Source organism: Barbus barbus (genome assembly GCF_936440315.1).
Source record: "Barbus barbus genome assembly, chromosome: 7".
In the NCBI taxonomy this organism is placed as follows: domain Eukaryota; kingdom Metazoa; phylum Chordata; class Actinopteri; order Cypriniformes; family Cyprinidae; genus Barbus; species Barbus barbus.
The window spans coordinates 3,948,939-3,975,166 of NC_136735.1; the positions used below are offsets into that span (position 1 = coordinate 3,948,939).

A 26,228-nucleotide genomic window follows, 5' to 3' on the forward strand; every position below is an offset into this window, starting at 1 on the left:
ATCAGTGAACATGGAGAGAAATACTCTGATTACAACATCAGAGTATTTCTCTCCATGTTCACTGATGCTCTTACACTTGTATTTTGTACTGTCATTGGATTTTAAAACTTAATTAAATTCATACTAATAATACTAATACTTAATTAAAACTACAAAAAGTAATTCTATGAAGAGCAGCGAGTGATTCCCTCTTTTCTTTTATTGTTTGACTAACATTAATGTGACAGTCAACCTATATTAAGACATAGTGTATGCTAATGCATCATTTTTTCCCAACAGTTCCCCAAGCATTCACTTAAGACGTAACAGATTATGTTTGCGTGAATACTTAAATATATTTAGCCCACTGTAAATCTGTGTATATGTGTATTGGGATAGAACACCGTGGGTGTTGTTTTTATGCGGGTGCTTCAGACAGCTGTCAGTCGTTCAGCACAAAAAGCAAACGGTAAAAAGGTACTCATCTCAGAAAACTACATATATTATTTATATACTATATACTATACTATTTATCATATTTAATTACTATTTAGAGCATTGGGATTGCTCGATGAGGGCTTAATTAACTTTTATTTTTTTTATTTTTTTTGTGAAATCCTAGAATTCAACCAAATTTAAATTTTTCACTTATTTATTTATTTGCCTGTAGCTCAAAATTAGCCAGTGCGCTTCTGACTCATTTTGCCAGCACGGGTCACATATTGTACCTTCAAAGTCAAATTTACTGAACCATCATTAACTCACACATGACGAGTAAAGTCACATCAGCAGAGTATTTCTCTCCATGTTCATTTCTGGACTTGCACTTGTATTCTCCACTGTGATCAGAGCTGATCTTTGAGATGTTGTAGATTCTTCCAGATCCTACAAACGTTCCTCCTTTAAACCAGGTGAAGTTCAGAGCAGGTGGGTTTGAATCACTGCTGCAGCTCAGAGTCACTGAATCTCCCTCCACTATTTCACCAGATGCACTGATGGACACTGAGACATTCTTGGGTGGGTCTAAAACGGAAAACATGCATGTCATTAACAATTAAAACTAATTTGAAATCAAATATAGTTGAAAGATGTATTGATACAACCAATTAACTATCATTTACTCACACAAGACGTTTAAAGTCAGAAGAGCAGAGTATTTCACTCCATGTTGATTTCTGGACTTGCACTTGTATTCTCCACTGTCATCAGATCTGATCTTTGAGATGCTGTAGATTCTTCCAGATCCTACAAACATTCCTCCTTTAAACCAGTTGATTTCTGCAGGTGGGTTTGAATCACTGCTGCAGCTCAGAGTCACTGAATCTCCCTCCACTATTTCACCAGATGGACTGATGGACACTGAGATGTTCTTTGGTGCATCTAAAAGAGAAAACAGATTTCATTAATATCAGAAATCTGACATGCCATACTATGTTATTGTTTTGAATAAAAGACCTCTAGTGGTTAAACTGATATATTAGCCCTTTAGATCTTCTGAACAAAGAAGTAGCTTGATGACACAGTGAGTACGTTTACACAACAATATTGTGATTTTAACACGATTAAGACAATACTCTTGTAGTGATATCAGATTTAGGTAGCCTCACACGGGGAACCAAAAATCTATTGATAGCAGATGATATCAGTCTCATATGGGGCACCACTAAATGTTCTGATTTTAGATTTAAGTAGCACCACAAGTGTAGTGACTTTGGGCTTAAATGTTATATTAATATTAAAATGTATATTTAATTTTGGTCATATTATTTTATGGGACATCAGGCAAGGCAATGCACTAGTTCTGGTTTCAACAAATAAATCTAAATATTATCTTTAATTAACTTACATCAGTTTTAAAGAATCCAATGCAAATTAGATAATCATAAAATGACAATACACTAATGCCAGTAGTCTGGGAGGACGTTTGGAAAGAGTGATATATTTAAATTCTGCCTGCTCATGTGGTGAGTCTGGGCGGCGACATCTTCCACTTGTTATTGCAGTGGAAGAAAAGGAGTTGGATCCGTTTCACAGTCTTGGACATGAAGACAATGGAGAAGATGAACTCCTGAGCACCGAGAAGGTTCTTTGGTCTGGAACACGCAAACCGGAGCCTTGAAGGTGAAGGTTCTGAAGTCAATACAGAATATCCGGACTAACTGGAACATGCAGGAGGGAGGATCATTAACTTTCTGAAGTAATTGCAGAAGATCCCTTACGAAAAAGAAGTTTATTCAAGTGTGCTATTATTATACTTATTTTTAACTAAAAATTTACTTTTTATATACTTCTCAGAAATCGGCTTACTTCTCAGAAATATACTTACAATGACATTTAAGTATACTTGACTTATACTTAGAAAAACGACATTCAAGTGTTTAAAAAAAGAATGCAAAAAGCTAGAATGTTTTTGTTTTGATTACAAGTATGTTCAGATATTCATATAACAAAATATATACAAATTAATATCTAAATTGGGACATAGTAATATACTTAAAGTATGATGTAAAGTTCACTTGATGTAAACTAGTCGTGTACTCAAAGTTAACTACTCTTATACTTAAAGTATACTTAAATATATACTCTTATATACTAGAAAGTGGGCCAATTTAGTCCCAAGGAGTACTGAAATGGTACATTTTCAAGTATAAGTACACTTATATTTGTATACTTACTACATAACGTATACCTAAGTAAAGTTCAAGTATATTTTTTTAAGTATACTTAATAAAATAAACTTGATGTATACTCCTTTTTGGTAAGGGATTCTGGCTGTTTGTAACTCGCAAACGGAGGATCGCTGAAGAGACGATTCTGAAGTTGTTGGAGAAGATTGGGGGGCACTAAGCTTGTCGTCGTTGTTACTGTGGCAGTTTCCAAACTCCCCAGACTCACTTCTTGCAGATCTTCCTTGTTTCTACGGCAGAGCAGCTTAGAAGCTTAGCTCTTGGCTTAGCAGTGGACCACACCACTTTGAAGCTAACTTATCTTACAACATCTTAGCACACCTCTTTGTCTTGGAGAGAACTTTGAATTCCTTCCCTGAGAAGGCGGGATTTGCAAGTTGCCACCTTTCAGATCCAGCATTCTTCTTTTAATTAAAAGCAGAGGCTTGGTTCTTTATTTTGATATATAATATGTTCATATATTCATAGCAGAAAATATTCTGAGGGCCGTCAAAATTAGGTGAAAATCATCAAAAAAACTGGCAGTGGCTGGCAACTTTTTTTTTAAATGCTGGCGAGGGAAAGAGTTAATCATAATATTGCCATATAGGGCTTCCAGAGTCCTGTTGCACAAAAGTCAGATTCTGGTTAAGTTTGAGCAAACTCTGAGTTTTCACGCTCAAGAAGGTGGGTTGGTTTTGAGTGGGTTTCGTCACCATGGTGACTTATGCCACACGGCTACCCTGCTCCGGAGCAGGTATTATTATGGTTTATAGATTGCGAAAGCCAGACCAATTGGCTGTGAGCAAAGTGACACATCTGATGCAATGAAGCCCGTATCTCTCGCTCCAAATTAAAGCAATTTACTATCAAATAATTTTAGAGACAAAATTGCCTGACTTTTGGAGCTACTTATTTATTATATTAATTTAAATTATTCATAATTCATATAATGTATTCATATAATTATTAGTGGCAATTATTCCAATCATTAACTCACACATGACATTTAAAGTCACAGCATCAGAGTATTTCTCTCCATGTTCATTTCTGGACTTGCACTTGTATTCTCCACTGTCATCAGATCTGATCTTTGAGATGTTGTAGATTCTTCCAGATCCTACAAACGTTTCTCCTTTAAACCAGCTGATTTCTGGAGGTGGGTTTGCATCACTGCTGCAGTTCAGAGTCACTGAATTTCCCTCCACTATTTCACCAGATGAACTGATGGACACCAAGACGCTCTTAGGTGGGTCTAACAACAATTAGCAGATCATATATTTCAGAAAAATAACACAGTTTTAAAATTAATATGAACTGAATTTATCAAAACAGAATTAGCATAGTTTGTTTCATAGTAAACTTACAGATGACATTTAAAGTCACAGCAGAGTATTTCTCTCCATGTTTGTTGATGGACTTGCACTTGTATTCTCCACTGTGATCAGAGCTGATCTTTGAGATGCTGTAGATTCCTCCAAATCCTAGAAACATTGCTCCTTTAAACCATCTGATTTCTGCAGGTGGGTTTGAATCACTGCTGCAGTTCAGAGTCACTGAATCTCCCTCCTTTATTTCACCAGATGGACTGATGGACACTGAGATGCTTCTGGGTGGGTCTAATAACAATTATCAGATTATTTATTTAAGTCCTTTTACACACACACACACACAAACACACACACACACACACACACACATATATATATATATATATATATATATATATATATATATATATATATATATATATATATATATATATATCAGGGGTGTACGATATGCATATTCGTATTGAACCTTTCGGTACAAGGCTTTGGTACAGAGATATTGTCAAAGCACAAATTACGTTTCTTCTATTTATTTATTTATTTTCACTATGTACAGGTCACAAGAGAAATATTAAGGGAATAAATTAAAACCGCTATGGCCTACATCGTTATCAGCATATGCTGAAGTAGATTAGTCTCTCGTCGTCTCTGAGAGATAAAGCGAAAGCTCCGTCATCACTCCATCATTCCGTTTTTACTTTCACTTTCTGCATAGTGAATTGACTGAGATTAAGATGTTCAATGGCATAAATATTGCGCAAAATTTGCACATGTGCAAACTCGTGCTTGTGTGATATCCATTGGCTTACCTTCATGGTTTAAAACAGAAATACTTCCAACATTGTGACGTAACCAATTACCCCGCCCCCTGTATCGAAAACATACCGAACCATGACACCACTGTGTGGTATCGAACCGAACCATAAATTTTGTGAACCGTTACACCCCTAATATATATATATATATATATATATTAAATTACTTATATGAACTAGGGCTGGACGATATGGCCAAAATTCATATCATGATATATATCTTCAGTTTGGTCAATACAATAAAATATAATATAGATATGAACAGTATTTAAAGGGGTCATCAGATGCCCATTTTCCACAAGCTGATATGATTCTTTAGGGTTTTAATCAGAAGTCTATAACATCCTTAGGTTTTCTCAGTGGTAGTGTAAAAAAAAAAACACCCTTTTTACCTTGTCAAAATCAGCCCTTTTTAGAGTTAGCTGTTCTGTTGCATTTCCCTTTAAATGCTAATGAGCTCTGCTGACCCCACCCCTCTTTTCTGTGGGCTGACAAGCCGTAATGTTTACTTTAGCCACATTTAGCTGCAAAAGTTGCTATCGAGCAAATTATTAAGAAAGGCGATTTGCAAAGATGCATAAAAAACTCTTACAACACTTCTACTGTAGGTGAAGCTGGATGTCGAATGATTCGTGCGAACAGAGATGCGTTTATGTAGATCACTGGGCGCATTTCCTTCAGAAATTAAAGTAACGTTAATCCTTTGCATCTTCAGCGGCTCAGATGTCGGAAGTAAATCACAACTGCTATGTTCATTATTACATCCAACAACAAAACACCTCAATTGCTTAGGAGACATTCTTGTCTTCCCCTGCACCGGAAACAACACAATGGCGGTCGGACTGTTTACATCTCACTCAACTCATTTAGGGCGGGTCTAAGGTAAGACGCCACTGTCAATCAACTATCGTGGGAGGGGCCTTTGTCGGTGTGATGTCACACCGACAAGAAACTGAGAATGGCCGGATTTGAAAAAAAAGGATATTACTTATAAAGATGAAAAAAAAATACCACTGGGTGGATTTTTATCATTATAGGGTGTTTGTACACACACTGCCAACACACATTTATGTTCAAACAACATGTGAGTTTGGCATCCCATGATCCCTTTAAAAAAAAAAAAAAAAGTATGTACCTACAAACATCTGAAAAATGAATTTGCCAAGTCTATGAAACTTCCTCCTGTATATAATATTTTAGAAATAAAAAAGGTACAAATTAATTAATGTTCACCTTTTATTTGCATTTAGCCTTAATACAAACGAGGAATGTGAAATCACCATCAAATAAACATACGACTCTAAGATTCACCTTATTAATATTAAAGGCAGGGTAGTCTATTTTTTTTTTTTTTTTTTTTTTTTTTATTATGTTGGCTGAAAGTCTCTTCACATCTCTCTCACATCTTCACAGATGTAGGACCATAAAATGTTCACCAACCAAAATGTTTGGTCCAAAATATGTATTCGCACACCTCTGCACACCCTGTTTGCACAGACATGATACATCATCAGCACGTTCCAGCAAGAGTGAAAGGTGCTATTATTGTAATATTATTCACTTTGTAATGTGATGTTTTGTCACCCGCAAATGAGACATGAAGTAATCTGACAGCACTGTGTTCAGTCCTCCTCTAACGACATCTCTCATCGTATCGCAGGTCTGATGGAGCGCGCTCATGTGTTTTGGAGGAGGCGTGGCTTTGCAGAGTAATTTGGGGGGGACCTTGCTTTCAAAGCTGACTTGCTATTGCTAGCCTTTCTGAAATAGCTTACCCTACTTTTAATATCTTTAACTTTGGATTCTAACATAGGCTGATTATTACTGGGTGTTTCTGCAACTACGGACACTTTTAAATCCCAGCAGCAAAATTTTAGATTTATGTTAAAATTTGTCATATGATGCTTTATTTTGATTCTGATAAATATATTCAGTTTCATTACACACCTTGACAAAAACATAATTAATGATTAATGTGATTTAATATAAAATTATGATGTATTTATGGGTCCAAACACCATTTTTGTTCATGTCCCACAACTCTGGTCTATGTGAGATACGTAAAATAAGATAATTGAATTACAATTTGACATTATTTCAAATGGAATTGTTTAATATACATATTAATTTACAGAATCTTAATTTCTTTGTATTATTTACTTTATTTGTATTAATTTATTTGTATTATTTAATGGAAAAAAAAAAACTTTTATGACATTTTCAAGGACAAACAAGCCTAGTTTCTATTGAGTGTCCTTATCATACAGCTTAGCAATTCTGTTCTTTGAACTACATTTTTAAAAATAAATGTATATTACTGTTTAATTCATGCATATTAAGATGCTAAGAGTCTAAACTAATGTAGAAGGCCTTGCTAGCCACAACATGTCTTTACTGCAGCAAATGTAGGTGTTGCGGTAAAGACCTTGTGTTGCGGTAGAGACAAGTTCAAAGTTTATTGAATATTAAATTACAACTATTCAGTCTATTGTAAATTATATTTACATTTACTGTTGTTCTCTACAGTAGCCTGTTTTTGATTTCATGGCACTTTAACATTGTGTCCTTACCGACACAAGATGTCATTACCGCATCTCAGCTTTATTTAATTTTTTTATATTTTTATTTGCCCCAAAAAATATTGTTAACACTGAAGTTGAGATATGGTACACCTTGAAATTGCAACATCTGTCATAAGAAGCTAAATATGTAATTTCTACTGTGTATGGAACAATTGAGATCTAAGGTTACTATCTAAATTTTACATGGCATAGAGAAAACCATGAAATCCCCTATTTTGTATATTAATTTTTACTATTAATATTTGCAAAACTGCACAAAAATTTAAAAAGCTATTCAAATATATTACATTTGTGTAGAAATAAAAAAAAGTAAAATGTATATAATGAAGAGTTGAAAAACTAAATATGTTCCAGGTTAAAATCTTAATGACTTTTTATATGTATTAGAGTCTCTGATGGTCGAAATTAAAATTCACAGGGGTTGATTTATTTATTTATTATTTTGTTTTCATTTTGGAGAGTCAAAAGTGCAAGTAGTTGCAGAAGAACCCTACTATAGATTGAAACCAAAATGCTTCAGCCAGGATAAAGAATATGAAAAGTGCTCAGAGTTGCTGCAGGAAACAGAAAATAAAGAGTGAGCAACAAAAACATGTGTTGCTGGGGAAGGGACATTGTTGAGTGTTAAAGGGTTACTCCACCCCAAAATGCACATTTTGTCATTAATCACTTACCCCCATGTCGTTCCAAACCCGTAAAAGCTTTGTTCATCCTCAGAACACACTTTAAGATATTTTGGATGAAAATCGGGAGGCTTGTGACTGTCCCATTGACTGCCAAGTAAATTACACTGTCAAAGCTTTTACAGGTTTGGAACGACATGGGGGTAAGTGATTAATGACAAAATTTGCATTTTGGGGTGGAGTATCCCTTTAATGACACCCTATGACAGACTCTAGAGGTTTCTGGCAAGAAATTGTTGCCACCTGTAATAAAAACCCTCTCGGAAGGGGAGTTTGTGGCCTGAATTCACAAGTAATGCTGTGCTCAGTAGGTTTACTCTGGGGAAGTTTTTTTTATTTTATTTGATAGACTTTCCTTCAATCTAGATTGTCAGCATCTGGAGACAGAAGGAGCGGCATTTTAGTTACAGATTTGCCCAAAACCATTGCAATATTTTATAAATGTTGATAAAAAGTTTATTGCAAAATGAGAGCGTTTCCATTAACCATTAACCATTAACCATTCTTTTTCCCCCTTTGGTGATAAGTCACGACAACAGCTCTGGGTAGGTTTACAAATACCGTAGCCACTGCACTAGCCATTATTTTTAATCAGATGAGATGTAGACGTGTAACTTCAGTGAAACAGTGCGGAGAGCTGCTTCTGGGACGCTTCTGAAATGTGTAATGTGTAGTATAAACACAAGCATTGACTAGAGTTGCCATGATCAGCTCCGGTGGCCATGTCGGAGCCGTAATGCAAATAAGGGTAATGCAAATAATAATGTAAATAAGGGGTTATCCAAACATTAATTGGCATGGAAACCCTTTATACTTGAGAGCGGCCACATATGAGGTGTTTCTTGAATAATAATAATTTGACTTATTCAACCTTATAGAACAGCCTACCTTTAAATGTGAAAAAAACTGTTTCCATTGCAGTTTTGTATGATATTCCTTTTCAGATTTTGTGAAAAACCACCTCATGTGAGCATAAAAACTTTTTTTGTGATATATGGGAGTGTTACGTGTATCTGTGTGACATTTATATTCTAAGCCCATAGGTGGTGTTGTGGGAGTTTCCCATTCCACGAGAGTCGTGACGTCATCAAGGATTCCGGATAAATAGGCTGCAGGCGACAATGGCGTTCTCTCTTTTTGTGGCTCCGCTTCTCATTGTTTGCAAGCGTCTCTTTCATCGCCTCTTTGAGGCTATGTTGTTCTTTATGCTTAGGTTTAACTTGTAAATTTGTGTTTTGATATGTGATATTCTTTTTTTTATCAGTTGCGGGTAGTTTATATTATTAGTTCACGTTTTGTTTATTTAGTAAGAACTGAGCGAGGGAAGCAGGTGTCCGGAAGACTCACCTATTCTTATTTTTATTTCGGGAGTCAGGTAAGAGTTTTGATTTGAGAACAGGGGTAGTTAGGAGTGTGTTTTCTTAGCTTTTCTACCCGTGAGCTGATTATCTTTTTCTTCGTTATTATTCCTTAAATTGTGTTATAAATATTCTTAGTGATTTGTTGTGTATTTTCTGGAGGTTTGAGTTGTATAATTTAAGTGAATTAAATAAGAGGCGTCTTGAAATTCACATCAGGTGTTGTGATTCTTTTTATATGTTCGGCCTGTGTCCTTTATTTTAATTGTTTAAAATAAACGAGCCTTAAAATGGTTACGGGCCGTAACAGGGAGTTTTGCAAAATTATTGCAGATTCAGTTCACATTTCAATTTGCGCAATTTTCAAGGGTAATGGAAACACATGACAAATGCTATAATGTAAATTGAAATATCGGAAATGTGTTTAAAAATCATATCACCATTATATCACGATATATATATTGATATTGAATTACTGTCCAGCCCTAATATGATCTGAAATTATCAAAACTGAGAATTAGCATCTTTTGTTTTATAATAAACTCACACATGACATTTAAAGTCACTGCATCAGAGTATTTCTCTCCATGTTCATTGATGGATTTGCACTTGTATTCTCCACTGTGATCAGAGCTGATGTTTGAGATGCTGTAGATTCCTCCAGATCCCACAAACGTGCCTCCTTTAAACCAGGTGATGTCTGCAGGTGGGTTTGAATCACTGCTGCAGTTCAGAGTCACTGAATTTCCCTCCACTATTTCACCAGATCCATTTATGAACACTGAGACTTTCTTTGGTGGATCTGAAACAGAAGATGGATACCATTAACTGTCTGGCCCCACCATCACACACGGTGGTATTGCAAGATGGGAGCACCCGTGCTCCAAAACCTATAACAAAACTTATCAAATGTATCAATTTTGCTTTAAGTCTATTGGGTCTAATGTTTAGAGTGTTTAATGTGACAGTTACTGAACAATCATTAACTTACATTTGACATTTAAAGTCACAGCAGAGTATTTCTTTCCATGTTTATTTCTGGACATGCACTTGTATTCTCCACTGTGATCAGATCTGATCTTTGAGATGTTGTAGATTCTTCCAGATCCTACAAACGTTCCTCCTTTAAACCAGCTGATTTTTGCAGGTGGGTTTGAATCACTGCTGCAGCTCAGAGTCACTGAATCTCCCTCCACTATTTCACCAGATGGACTGATGGACACTGAGACACTCCTGGGAAGGTCTACATTAACAGTAATGATCATATTATTACCTCTTACACATTTTTTAAATTAGTAAGGAACTGATATGTATGGTGGCTGAGAGATCTCAACGCACTGCAACTGAATAAAACATGCAAAATAAAGAAGAAAAGCAAAACAAATAAAGAAAAAAACATTAATTTATTTCTGTTATTCAAACTCAATTTTCAGCATCATTACTCCAGTCTTCGATGGATGGTCCTTCAGAAATCATCCTAATATTATTATCAATAAATCTAGATTTATTATCAATGTTGGAAACGGTTGTGCTGCTTCATTTTTTGCTTTTCATTTTTATTTTATTTATTTATTTTGGAACCTGTGATACTTTTTTGAGGCTCATTGATAAATAAAAATTTACAAAGAACAGCATTTATTCAAAATAGAGATGTTTTCTAACAATATCAATCTTCACTGTTTCTATCAATTTAACAAATACTTGCTGAATAAAAACTAATTTCTTAATAATAATAATAATAATACTGACTGCAGGCTTTTGTATATTGTTACAAAAGTTATATTTTAAATAAATGCTGTTCTTATTTAACTTTTTATTCATCAAAGAATCCTGAAAAAAAGTATGACTTGTTTACAAAATTGCTAATAAATCAGCATTGCATAAAATGTATTTTAAAATATATTCAAATTTTGAACAAATAAATGCAGGCTTGAAGACCATACATTTTTAAATATAAAATATTAATGTATCCAAACTTTTGACCTATATATATATATATATATATATATATATATATATATATATGTTGCACATATGAATGGGAACATGTCAATTTAAATATGTGCATTGATATTTTACATATTGCATTGCCATTTTGCATATTACATTTTAAACTGAATTTAGCTACACGTATGCTTCCATACAACACAACAAAATACAGAAACACACTACTATACTTGCAACACAACCAAATACAGATCAGGATGTTAAAATAAAAAGTCACCTTGCAGCTGATCGATTACAATAAGCATGCCCCAGCCAGGTTCATGACTTGTTAGGATCCTCTTGAAACATTTCCATTGTATTCTATGCTCTTTGCTGCACGTTTCTGTATTTGGTTGCATTGTGAGTATTTGCAGCATATATATCAAGCTGATAAAGATGTTTTCTTAATTTGCTGGTGTTTTTTCTGTTTGCATGCTTAAACTGTGGTGAGTTGAGCTCTGTCGATTTCTACGTTGACCACCGTAGAGATGATCAGAATTAGTGTTTTATGTTGTGCAATAACTTACACATGATGTTTAAAGTCACAGCATCAGAGTATTTCTCTCCATGTTTATTTCTGGACATGCACTTGTATTCTCCACTGTCATCAGATCTGATCTTTGAGATGTTGTAGATTCTTCCAGATCCTACAAACGTTCCTCCTTTAAACCAGCTGATTTTTGCAGGTGGGTTTGAATCACTGCTGCAGCTCAGAGTCACTGAAACTCCCTCCACTATTTCACCAGATGCACTGATGGACACTGAGACACTCCTGGGAAGGTCTACATTAACAGTAATGACCATATTATTACCTCTTACACATTTTTTAAATTAGTAAGGAACTGATATGTATGGTGGCTGAGAGATCTCAACACGCTGCAACTGAATAAAACATGCAAAATAAAGAAGAAAAGCAAAACAAATAAAGAAAAAAACATTAATTTATTTCTGTTATTCAAGCTCAATTTTCAGCATCATTATTCCAGTCTTCGATGGATGGTCCTTCAGGAATCATCCTAATATTATCATAAATAAATCTAGATTTATTATCAATGTTGGAAACGGTTGTGCTGCTTAATTTTTTGCTTTTCATTTTTATTTTATTTATTTATTTTGGAACCTGTGATACTTTTTTGAGGCTCATTGATAAATAAAAAATTAAAAAGAACAGCATTTATTCAAAATAGAGATGTTTTCTAACAATATCAATCTTCACTGTTTCTATCAATTTAACAAATACATGCTGAATAAAAACTAATTCCATAATAATAATAATAATAATAATACTGACTGCAAGCTTTTGTATATTGTTACAAAAGTTATATTTTAAATACATGCTGTTCTTATTTAACTTTTTATTCATCAAAGAATACTGAAAAAAGTATGACTTGTTTACAACATTGCTAATAAATCAGCATTGCATAAAATGTATTTTAAAATATATTCAAATTTTGAACAAATAAATGCAAGCTTGAAGACCATACATTTTTAAATATAAAATATTAATGTATCCAAACTTTTGACCTATATATATATATATATATATATATATATATATATATATATGTTGCACATATGAATGGGAACATGTCAATTTAAATATGTGCATTGATATTTTACATATTGCATTGCCATTTTGCATATTACATTTTAAATTGAATTTAGCTACACGTATGCTTCCATACAACACAACAAAATACAGAAACACACTACTATACTTGCAACACAACCAAATACAGATCAGGATGTTAAAATAAAAAGTCACCTTGCAGCTGATCGATTACAATAAGCATGCCCCAGCCAGGTTCATGACTTGTTAGGATCCTCTTGAAACATTTCCATTGTATTCTATGCTCTTTGCTGCACGTTTCTGTATTTGGTTGCATTGTGAGTATTTGCAGCATATATATCATCAAGCTGATAAAGATGTTTTCTTAATTTGCTGGTGTTTTTTCTGTTTGCATGCTTAAACTGTGGTGAGTTGAGCTCTGTCGATTTCTACGTTGACCACCGTAGAGATGATCAGAATTAGTGTTTTATGTTGTGCAATAACTTACACATGATGTTTAAAGTCACAGCATCAGAGTATTTCTCTCCATGTTTATTTCTGGACATGCACTTGTATTCTCCACTGTCATCAGATCTGATCTTTGAGATGTTGTAGATTCTTCCAGATCTTACAAACTTTCCTCCTTTAAACCAGCTGCTTTTTGCAGGTGGGTTTGAATCACTGCTGCAGCTCAGAGTCACTGAATTTCCCTCCACTATTTCACCAGATGGATTCACTACTACTAAAGCCTCATTTGGAGGATCTAGAGGTCCAGTATATAGAATGAAAATAACTGATGAAAACATTTTGCAGTCTGACTTCTTTATTTTGCAACATTTCCATGCAATATTTGGATAAATTTACTCGAGCTGGCAAAATATGAATCTGTACTCACACGTGACACTGAGCTGAACAGCAGGAGAGATGTAAGTGTGTCCATGTAGAGCACAGCTATATCTGCCTGCATCCTCTCTTCTGACTGACTGCAGCAGGAGTTGATTGTTTCCGTCTCTTCTCTCAGTTAATGGCTGTGAGTTTCTGTACCAGATGAATGTTGCTCTGTCAGTCAGAGTGCAGCTGCTTTTACATGTCAGACTGACATTATGACCCTCTGTCACTCTCTCAGGAGACTCCACCTGAAGATCTGAACACAACACACACATTATATCTAGTGCTGCTGTCAGACACTGATTATTATTCAACATAATGCACAGAAGAAGAGTGAAACCTCATCAAAGTCACCTGTGACAGTAAGAAACACCCCTGGAGTTCCAATCCATATCACATTGTTTTTATCAGTTGTGAGGTCCAACAATCTTAATACACTGAATGAATCAGGTTTATCAGCGATGAATCTGAAATAGTACATGTGTTCATCTTTCTGTGTCACATGACTCAGTCTGATGGTGCAGTTCTGCTGTTTATCTCCCAGATACTGAAGCCTCTGACTGTATTCAGTGTCCTCAGACAGATCTGGATACTCTTCACCCTTAACAGTGTTTTTGGTCCAGAACACTTTCTTGATCTGATGTCCAGTAGGGTATGTATAAGTGCAGTTCATTATCACTGATGAGTCCTTTAATGCACAGATGTGTGACGGACTGTAACTCACACCCCAATCAGCACTAGAAACCCCTAAAACACAGAAATAATAACAATATATGGCATTCATCTTCTCAAAACCTAATGAGTGTGAAAAATGATTTCAGCTTTTCATGAAGTTAGTGGAGGATGTTCCATAAATAAACAAACAAGAGACAGACATGAAACCAGCAAATCAATCAGTCATTAACAACATGCTACCCTATCAAATAATCAAATGTATGCCGATTAAAACTAAGAAAGTAATCAAAGCTGAGTTTAGTGGTTAAATTGTTTAATAATAATAATAATGATAATAATAATAATAAACGTTATTTTCTATAACCTTTATATAGCCTTTAAATGAAGATCTCAAAGCACTTTACAACAACAGATAAAACCATACACAGTAAAAAAAAAAAAATCAAAAACACTACAAATAAAACAATATAAAAATAATATAAAAATAATACGATACTCTTTTGAGTAATACAAATGTTTAATTAAAAGCTACCCTAAAAAAAGAGAGATTTAAAAGTGCTAAGAGTTTTAGCTTGCCTTATCTCAATCGGTAAAGAATTCCACAGTTTTGGAGCTAATGCCGAAAACGGAGTGTCTATTTACACTAAGTGCAAATAGCCCATCTTGTTGGCAAAGGCTATTTACACTAACTCTGCCCACTAACGTGTGATTGCGTTAGTCAACATTAAGAAAAGAAGCTAGATCAACATCAGTTTCAGTGGCGTAGATGGTAAGGCACATGCTTTTTGACGCGAGCGACCCGAGTACGAGCCCACCTTTTGCCAAACATTTTTTTTCTCCCTTTTCAAATCTCATATCGCATCAGAAAGGCATTTATTTTCAATAAAAATTAAGGAAATAATCAAAAAGGTGAAAATAAAGTATCGGGTAGGTGTAGGGAGGGCTTTATTGTCCCAATAAGGTGGCATCCATTTAATAAATTTGAATTAAAACTATAATTTACACTCAGTATGTTATTATTGTGTACTGTTTTATAATGTACTACAATACTGAGGTGCAGATAATTGCCACTATTTGCAATAAGTAGTATAAATAGCACAAAATCTTGCTATTTTAACATAGTGTAAATAGAATCTATAGCTATTTACACCGAGTGTAAATAGCATCTATTGCTATTTGCACTTAGTGTAAATAGCCGCTGCCTAAAGAAAAAGCCCTATCGCCCATCAATCTTAAACGGGTTAAAGGAACAGTTAGAAGACCAGTTTCAGATGAGCGAAGGTCATGTGTTGGAGTATAAGGAATTAAAAGCTCAGACAAATATTGAGGTGCCAACCCATGTAAAGCCTTGTAAGTAAGCATCAACATTTTAAAATCAATCCTAAAACTAACAGGAAGCCAATGCAAAGACTCCAAGACTGGTGTAATATGATCTCTCATCCTAGTTCTAGTAAGGATTCTAGCAGCCGAGTTTTGCACTACCTGCAATTTGTTTAGGGTAGCTTTTGATGCCCCAGCCAACAGGGCATTACAATAATCAATCTGGGTAAACACAAAAGTGTTAATCAACCTCTCAGCAACAGAAAAGGACAACATTGGACGTAGTCTAGCAATATTTCTAAGATGAAAAAAAGATGTTTTAACAGTGCTCTGAACATGTGGTTCAAAAGTTAGATTGGAATCGAAAATAACCCCCAAACTCTTTAGTTTTGTTTTAAACTCCATAATTAAACCATTAACGGACAAAGTAACCGACCCAGCTTTACGTAACTTGTGGGGTGAACCAATAAGCATAAGCTCAGTTTTTTCACTGTTAAGACAAAGAAAATTTTGTGACATCCATTCTTTTATCCTAGAAATACACGTGGAAAGAAAATCAACAGACACAGTATCATTAGGTTTAGTATGTATTTAAATCTGAGTATCATCTGCATAAAGGTGAAATTTCAGACCAAGAGATCTCAAAAGCTGACCAAATGTAAAAATATAGATGTTAAAAAGCAAGGGGCTCAAAATTGATCCCTGAGGGACTCCAGATTGCACAACACCAATTTCAGACCTAAATCCACCCATGGAAACAAATTGCTTACGATCAGAGAGGTAGGACTTAAACCAATTAAGTGCAATATCAGAGACACCAAAAACAGTTTCTAGACGACTAATTAAAACCAAATGATCCACAGTGATCACTGAGATCAAGATTGAAAGATAACCAGAATCCGAAGCAATTAACAAATCATTAGTAACCTTAACCAGTGCTGTTTCAGTACTATAGAAATTGCGGAAACCAGATTGCAAAGGTTCAAAAAGATTGTTTTCAGTCAAATGAGAAATTAACTGAGAAGCAACCACTCGCTCCAAAATTTTAACAAGAAAGGGAAGATTGGATATGGGACGAAAATTTGAAAGGTTTTCATAATCAATATTTGTCTTCCTTGGTACTGGGGTAACTGCAGCAATTTTAAAAGTTGGTGGAACAACCCCAGTACACAAAGAGTCATTTATAATGCTCAAAACAACAGGACACAAGGAAGCAAAACATGACTGAAACAGACTAGTAGGTATGGGATCAAGTAAAGAAGTGACTGGCTTCATTTGAGAAACCTCCTTTTGAAGAGAGTATGAATCAAGTGTACAAAAATTTGAAAAAACAGTACCAGAATAAGAAACATTAACAGAAGAAAACGACAATGAAGTAGAAGCACAAATACCCTTGCGTACGTTATCAGTCTTGGTAGCAAAAAAATCAAGAAACGTATTACAAAGATGAGTTGAAGCAGTAACATGTAAAGAACTATTACACTTCAGCAATTTGTTAATAGAGTTAAACAGTTGTCTCGGATTTCTTTGGTTGTCATCAATCATCTTAGAAAAATAATTCGATCTAACAGAAACAATTCTAGCCTTCTACTCTTGTAAACAATCTTTCCAAGCTTCATAATTAACAGTCAAACCAGAAAGACGCCACTTCCGCTCCATCTTACGACAAGATGTCTTCATCATACGCAAATCATCATTATACCAAGGAGCAGGACGTACATATGAAACAGAACGTGATTTTTGAGGAGCAGAAGTATCCAGGCCAGACAGGAGAACAGAATTTAACATGGAAACCTTTGTCTCTAATGAATCAGATGAAGAGAAACTACCCAATGAGGAATCAATGAAAACAGAAAAATCAGAAACCTCAATTGATCTCCATTTCCGATATGTCACAACACGAGAAGAGGAGATATTGGCACCAGGTAAGTACAGATCAAAAAAGATTGCCAGATGGTCAGACAATCCTAAATCAACAGTAGACAACTGAGACACAAGAGATCCACTTGAAATCACCAGGTCTAAAATATGTCCTTTGTTATGTGTAAAACAGTCAACAAATTGATTCAAGTCAAAGCACTCCAGTAAAGACAAAAGGTCTTTTGTTAATGCAGAATCTTTTTTGTCCATGTGGATGTTAAAATCCCCCTGAATAAGAGTTCTCTCAAATTTGAGGCACAAATAGGACAACAGCTCTGCAAATTCAGGTAAAAAGTTTTTGTTTGCCTTAGGAGGCCGATAGACTAGTAGAGAGGGACTCAGAAGTAGTCAGAACGAGGCATTCAAATTAATTAAACAAAGGAGCAGTTTCGGGACTTAAACTGTATTGTTGATTATACAGCACAATGATACCCCCACCTCTACCAGAGGATCGCGGGAGATCAAATAACCCGTAGCCAGCAGGAGTAAGTTCATTAAAAAGAAGACATCCGACTGCTTATGCCATGTTTCAACCAGACATAGAATGTCCAGTTTGAATGATGTCAGATAAAGCTTTGTTGTTAACAGAACGAGCATTAAAAAACGCCGATTTCAACAGGCACGGGGACTCAGAAAATGCCCGTGAGGTCTCTTTATGTATAGGCACAGACAAGTTGTTATAGTTAATCCCAGCAGGTCTGTACAGCAGCCTTTGTGTTTTACGAAAAAATGTTGGATAGGAGATGACAGATGTGCAAAACTGCGCCTTGAAGAGCAATGAATGTAGCGTTTACGCCGGAGAATTCCAACATCTCCGCAGATTTTGTAAATGTCATTTGTCAAATAATAATTCCGCTTTAGTTTCAACAGCTGACAAGCAGTGAACCTTAAGGCCATGCAGGAGGAATCCACACTAACAGCAGCCTCGCAGCAGTGTAAATCCAGAGCAGGGCAACAGGAAAGTTGGTTCCAGTAACAGATACTCAGAAATAGGAGCAATAATCCAACGCGTGAAGCGTAGTTCCACATTGCCATAAAGCAAGACGACGGTCTTCTAAGCTCCAAAACCGTTATCACACAAAAGCATCAGCAGTAGTAGCGAATAATAAAACAAACAAAACGGGAGAAAGGAGCGGCAGCCAAACGTGCCAGCGTACCCCTTCAACCGGAACCGGGAAAGTACAAGTCTAAGACTGTTCAATCTGCTGGTGTACTTGACAAAATGCCAAGTTCTGTCATAAAACTCTAGATCAGGGGTCAGCAACCTTTTTCGGCATGACGTGCCATTTTTCTTTCTTCTGGTTAACCACTGTGCCAGTACACAGCCCCCACCCCCCGTCGCCATCGGATAAATACAGAATATGCATTAAAATGCACTGATTATGCACAATGCATGTGTATTGTTAAATGATACGATAAAAAAAATAAAATAAATATTTGATTTGCATGCAAATTGTTTCTTTAGATTTTTCCGTGAATTGTTTTTTAAACTGAACACCACTATGTGTGTGTGTGTGTATGTGTGTGTGTGAGAGAGAGAGAGAGAGAGAGAGAGAGAGAGAGAAGGGCAATGCATTAAAACCGTTCAGTGTAATCACAGTTCTATTAAATTGATGCGCACGCACGCACACACACCACTCGCACAGAGATAGGAGATCACTCTGTGCAAAAAGTTTGACATTATTGCATTTACTATAATCACCATTATTAATTTTGTGAAATGTTTTGGTAATGTACACACAAACTATACCAATAAAGTACATTACACTGAGTAGAAAATAAGCCTTAAAATCCCCAAATCAAATTTTTTTTTATTTTTTTTTTTTATAAAGAACAAATCAACCAATAAAGAGTGAGTGTATAAAGTATAACTTCTAAAAGAGAAATGTAACAGGCACATGTAATCACAATAATTTATTGCGGAAATGTCAGAGAGCAGTACCACAGTAATCCAAATGAGGTTACAGTTGCAGTCCTCTCTGGAAGCATATAATAGTTTAGTGCGAGGAGCAGGGCGTATTTAAGTTGTTAAACGCTGAAAATACTATTCCAATACACTCTCTGAAGGCGCACATTTCTCACATCACCGGAAACAAGGCATGTCACAATCTATGACAAAACCGGTGAGAGCCAATGACCGTTTGATACCGCTGCCGTAAAACCTCTTAAAGACAAATGTTTACATTTTTAAATTGTTACTATAGCTACAGAGGAAGGAGATACATATCATTGATGAATGATTTGAATTTGTATCCGTTTCTCACACAAAGCATCACATGGATACTTAGGATTTGAATAAAAACTAAAATACTTTTATGATCATTTTATTTAATCCTTGTACATGACAGCATATTAATAAAATGATGTGCCCCATGGTAAACCAAATAAATATTACATGATAATTGTGAAATTATTTCTCTCTCTCTCTCACTAAAGGACAGAAATGGTAGTTACTGAAGTATTTCTATTTAATTTGGACATGTCAAAGGAGAATGTTCAATTTCGATACAAACAATATCAACATGTTTTTTTTTTAAACAAAACAAAAAATAATTTATCAACAAAATTCAGTCTCTTAGTCTCTTACTCTTTTTAAGGCATCATTTTGATTCTATTTACTTTCTGCATTGTTCTCTTAGAATCTCCTCCCTTCTGCAAGCATCCCTGTTAATGTTTTGTCTGTATATCCATGTCCTCCTCCTTCCACTAATTTATCTCCCTCAATTATTTCTGTGTCAAAAACAAAGTATCATATTTTATACTTATTTTCATGACACTTTATAACAGTACATGTTTTCTCTACAATGTAGAATATCAGAGACTGAATCAGACAAATTTAAGATCCGGTCAGAACATTGAATCATGAGGAGCTGGAATTCCGGAGAGGCTTAAGGAAACAGGACACTGTAAATCATGTTCCTAGCTCCAACTAGTCTGAAGCAAGCAAAGTAACCAGCAAGCCTCTATCACAGAACAGCTTTCAACCTTGAGACAAAAGAACACATTGATAATTCCAATTCAGGAAGGAGACTGTCAAATTTGGGGCAAGTAATCAAGACTGATGGTCAAAGAGATTGCCGTCACATGTAAATTTGTGATAGAAAATTACAGTACGGGTCTCCCCCCATACCAGACAAAGACTTAGACTGGAATTCCTTAGGAGACCTTTTAACCTCTCTCTAGTCGTCACAGAATATGCCTCTTATTCTCCATAGAACTACACCGAGACAATCTTTTCATATGCACTAAAAATTATCTTAAAAGGACTTATGAATTATTTCTCTGCATAGAAATAACCTATATTATGTTTGTGAGCCACACATTAAATTATAATGTTTTAATCAAATATTATGTATTTGACTATCCCTATTGAATAGCTGAAGGATTCAGATGCGTGTTTGGTATGTATGAGTTTGAAAAATCATGCTTTAAATGTTTCTTCCAATCAATTCTTTGTCAAATGCATCATAGTGTTGTTATAGAAATCATGTTCAAAAGTATACTTTGCAAGAGCCTGTAAAGTTCGGACCTGTGACTGAACAGATAACATGTTGATTTATTGATTGGGTGGAGGAACAGAGCAACACCCTAAGCAAGGACAGTATCTAATTGGTCAAGACGTCCAGATGGAACGGTTTGAAAGCCGAGTTTTAAACCTCAGGACACAAACTCTTAGGCCCCTTCTCCTCATCTTCTATTTTGCCACCACGTTTTGATGCTGCTCTTTGAGCGTGCACTGGCCTACGTGCCAGCTGCCACCACAATGAGAAGAAAACCCACCTAGTCTCTTTACATCCCTTTATTCTTTTACTTAAATTTATTTTATTTTCTGTTGCGAGTTTCATGTACTCAGTTAAGTTTTGCCGCCACGCCTCATCTCCGAGTTCAGCTCGAGTCTTTGACCCCCTCAAAACTTCTACCGGCCACAACTCTGCATCCTCAGCCAACGCTCAACCATTGGCTTCCCAAGACGTCACGACTACTGAACTCTCAGCAACTTCGGGGAACCCCTTTCTGCAAAGACGACGACACAAGGGAACCCCTTAACACAGGCAATGCAAGCAAGTAACTTCCAGATTTTTACTGAGCTGGTGCATTTATATAAATTTTAGCCTCATTGAGAAAATCAATGCGAGGGTTAATTAAGTGATTGATGGTTGTTCAGGTCGATGCAATAGCACATATTGCTGTAAACTTGGGATATCACATTTTCATTCTCTTAAGCTCATCCTTTCCTCACTTTCTCTCTTTCTGCAACGTGTGAATGTGTGAATACTTGTGTCCATGTGTTAGATTAATTTATGTCTTAGGTTTATATAAATAAAATCTGATTTATATTGAAAAGAGAAGTATCTTGTGTTTTGTGCTCACAAGTTAATGTCTTAATCTGCCGATCTTGTTACTGTGCTATTAAATAATGTTTTCACTATATTTTGGATTTTAATATCCAGTGCAGAGTTGCTGTTATATGGCTTGGTCAATGAATCGCTGCCACCTCAGTGATCAGTGAGACTGTTCAAAAATCATAAATAATTCCCTTTGAGCTAAATTAAACTGTTTGCTTTAACACTAGAACCGCCGCGGGTCGTTGTATACCTAAAACCTCCAGCGGGTAAATTTTCCCTGCGCATGTTACAACTGTTTTTATATGGCAAAAGAACATATTATTTCACTGTATTATATGCCACTGTCTTCACAAAGAAGTGTCTAGAATTAAATGATTGTCTAATCATCAACTATATTTTTGTCCTGTTTTATGTTCAAGGCTTTTTTATGCAGGCCACTAATCGCTTTTTATAGCTGTCAATATAAATAAGCCTGCACTGTCACACCATAGGATGGCTTCAGCCTTTTTCTGTCAATTAATGACCTTGCTATTCCAAGCTAACATAATATTTGAACAATTCTGAGAGAAAACTTGACCATGTGCACATGTCATGGGCTTCACGAGGGGCTTCAGTAACACGACCATGAATGGGGCCCTTCAACTAATTAAAGTCTTCTCTGGTATTTCCCCAATTTAAAATCAGGATATGGTGAAACACCAGAGGACATGATTTTTAGAGACAAAATGTATCAAGTTCCTACATTTTCAGAAATGTATGGATGAAAAAAAAATGATTCATCTTGATTCAATGATTACTGCATGTTAAATAACGACAATATTAATTATATCAATTTTTATCCTGTGGGACAGTGAAAATGCCATGTCAGGTCATCAACCCATATGCATATGGCTGCATTAGCTGTAACAGAGATGTGTAAGATGCATTGCTTGCTAAAGGCCCTGACTGAAACCCCACGGAATACCACTTTCAGTGAATATAGAGCAAAGTGTTGCTGTAACATCAAACACTCACTGTGAATTAAGAAGAGAAAGATCAGAGGAAGAGCAGGAGCCATACTGACTGACATCACCATAGCAACACCTACAACAACCAATAAACAATAATTTACTGCATTTATAAAATGATCTAAATGCCTATTTATAAAACTTAACATGTTTAAAGGGTTGGTCATTTTATATTATTGAAAGTTACATTTGAAATTGTCGCTTCATCAGAAAGAGATGGCACTTGAAGTCAATACACATACAAAATAATGGACATTATTCATATTATGTTAAAGTTTCGAGAGAGAAAAAAAAAAAAGTAAGGCTTGGAGTTTCATGAAAGCTGGTTCATACCTTCATGGTCAAAAGTGACCGACATAGAAAATGAGAAAATGGGCAATATGGAAATATTTTATAATTTTTAATTATAAAAATAAATAAATAAAAATCTCAGGCACTGTTTTTGCGGTACAATCTAATCAGCCATGATACAGATACATAAATACATAAATGATTTGAGAGCGAAACAGGTATCCACACACACATGTAAACTAGTGTAATTGCAACAGAGCAATATCTTGCAAATGTATTGAAAATCAATATTTCAAACCCAATTCAGAATGCACAGAAGTAAATTACATTATACAAACCTCCAGGCCAATCATTTGTGTTTTTCTAAAACAGAAATGATTTGCTTTATTTATAATATATATATATATATTCTATAGGGAGCTAAATGTGGTTACATCATGACATTACACAAGATTTTAGTGCTCCATTTAGCACTATTTGACTTTCCTGAAAAAAAATTACATTACTAGGCTTCGGTCACTTTTGACTACGAAGGTACCAAGTGTGACCCAAGTGAGGCCAGAGCTGAATTATTGACTACATCTGAATATGTATAGCAAATAAAAGCAATAAAATAATGAATTTTGTTTTACAAAATTATAAAAGTGTGTCTGAATGAAGTAAAATAGAGAAATATGGAATAGTTTTACCGTGTTCCAGTGAGTCTCTCGTCCATCAGAGGTGAAATGATGAAAATAGAGACCAAACAGAGGAAGGGAAGTTTGGATAAGATGTTTCCTCATAAACTCTAAATATGTTCTTGGCTCTTTCTGCATCAGGGGAATCAAAGGAGCATGAGATCTTTCAAAGAATTATACTAACAAAAATAATTCCAAAGCAAGGAAGTTAAGGCACAAGCCAAGAAAAGTATAGGGTGTTAACCTGGAAATTTTGGAATGGTTCCACAACAGTGGTGGGAACAATTCAACAAACCACCAAACAGAATTCAGTGACATTAGCAGCTGCTTACAAATGCAGAAATAATTCTGATGAAGATGAAGATTAGTGGAGGGTGATGAAAATCTGCTGCACAAATAATGAAATCCAATATGGAATCATAGCCTATGACTACTGTTATTAATGTATCTGTAACAATTCAGGGTAACACTTTATTTTAAGGTGTCCATAATACAGAGTAATTACTTAGTAGTAGCATTGTACTTACATGAAACAAAATATACCTACCATGTAACTAAGTTATGGAACAGCCTGTAATTATAGTTTGTAATTATGTAGATGTAATATGCAGCTACTGTAACACATTTGTAACAGACCGAGTCGTTACACTTAAGCGTTACACTTAAGTACAATCCTGATACACTTTATTTTAAGTAGCTTATGCCTGTGTAATATTATGTAATTAGAGATGTATTACATCTATTTTAGCTGTGTACTGGTGGGTTAAAACAAACTAAGGCGCAGCTGGATAAGGTGTACAGTGTAGATACACATGAAGTGCACTTAAGTACAATCTTGATACACTTTATTTTAAGTAGTTTATGTCTGTGTACTTTATAATTATGTTGTATAAAGTCTGCAACACATATGTAACAATCTTTTGGTTACATAATTAGCTGTGTAACAGACTCAGTCAGTAGCTGCCTATTACATCTACATAATTACAAACTGTAAGTACAGGCTGTTTCATAACTTAGTTACATGGCGAGTACATTTTGTTTCATGTAAGTACAACAGATACTACTAAGTACTTAACTAGGTAATTACTCTGTATTATGGACACCTTAAAATAAAGTGTTACCCACTTCAGTGTGGTTGCACATTAATATTACACAATGTTTAACAGGAACTATAGTGAATAATAGCATTTTTTAAATTTTGTATTAAGCAAATTTCTACACATTTGTTTTATATATAAAAGGTAATGTATAATATTTGTATGAACTATAGCTTTTAAACAATACTTTTAAACTAACATTAAACAATAAAATTACTTTGATTTACCCCAACACAATCTAACATCCGCCACCACTACACACACACACACACACATTTGTTTCTGTGAATTGTGGGGACTTTCCATAGACTTATATTACTGTTATACTGACCAAATGATATTTTATATCCCCTAACGCAGTGATGGGCAAACTTGGCCCTTCCAGGCCACATTTCTGCAGAGATTTGATCCAACCCTGATAAAGCTAAAGTAACCCAACCCTAACCCTAAACCTGCCCCTTACAGAAAATCTGTTTGCATCGTTACACTTTCAGATAAACATCATTTACTATTTTTAATATATTTGTTTTCCTCTCGTGAGGACCGCAGGCCGGTCCCCACAATTTCATGTTTTACTATCCTTGTGGGGACATTTGGTCCTAACAATGTAGCATAAACAAGTACACACACACACAGACACACACAGACACAAACACAGACACACAAAACACAAAGATGCATGACATCAAAGAACAACAGAAAAGCTATAAAACAATGAAATCGTCAAATGTTTTACACAAGTAATGTGTCTGAATGAAAACAAACAAAGAAGTATGGAATAGCTTTACCTTGTTTCAGTGAGTCTCTCGTCCATCAGAGGTGAAATTACAAAAACAGAGACCAAACAGAGGAAGGAAATGTTTACCTGCTTCTTACCCAGAACAGCTTTGTCGTGCTTCTAAAAAAAATAAAAATAAAGTCTCATGCCAAGAATAATGGGAGGCATGGGATTTTTGGAACCGTTACACAATGGCGGTGAGAACAATTCAACCCTATATACCCTCAAACAGATTTAGCGACATTAACAGCTGCTTACAAATGCTGAACTTATTCTGATG

The 26,228-nt window shown here is 35.2% G+C and overlaps 1 protein-coding gene across 2 annotated transcripts; it reads right to left on the minus strand.

Moving 5' to 3' along the window:
• Positions 1 to 589: 589 nt before the first annotated feature.
• Positions 590 to 25,985, minus strand: LOC306872970 (B-cell receptor CD22-like; the record flags this gene model as incomplete). 2 transcript variants are annotated; one of them, XM_079421944.1, is made up of 12 exons in its annotated part: positions 590 to 1,002; positions 1,105 to 1,359; positions 3,646 to 3,900; positions 4,013 to 4,264; positions 9,962 to 10,216; positions 10,406 to 10,657; positions 11,928 to 12,182; positions 13,458 to 13,712; positions 13,845 to 14,093; positions 14,192 to 14,584; positions 24,086 to 24,205; positions 25,959 to 25,985. In XM_079421944.1, the coding sequence occupies 10 exons, from the start codon at positions 14,508 to 14,510 to the stop codon at positions 722 to 724; spliced, it is 2,628 nt and encodes an 875-aa protein (XP_079278070.1). In that variant the 3' UTR covers positions 590 to 721. The 2 variants fall into 2 exon arrangements, with proteins under 2 accessions (XP_079278070.1, XP_079278069.1); XM_079421943.1 differs by lacking the exons at positions 24,086 to 24,205; positions 25,959 to 25,985 and adding an exon at positions 23,113 to 23,167.
• Positions 25,986 to 26,228: the final 243 nt, after the last annotated feature.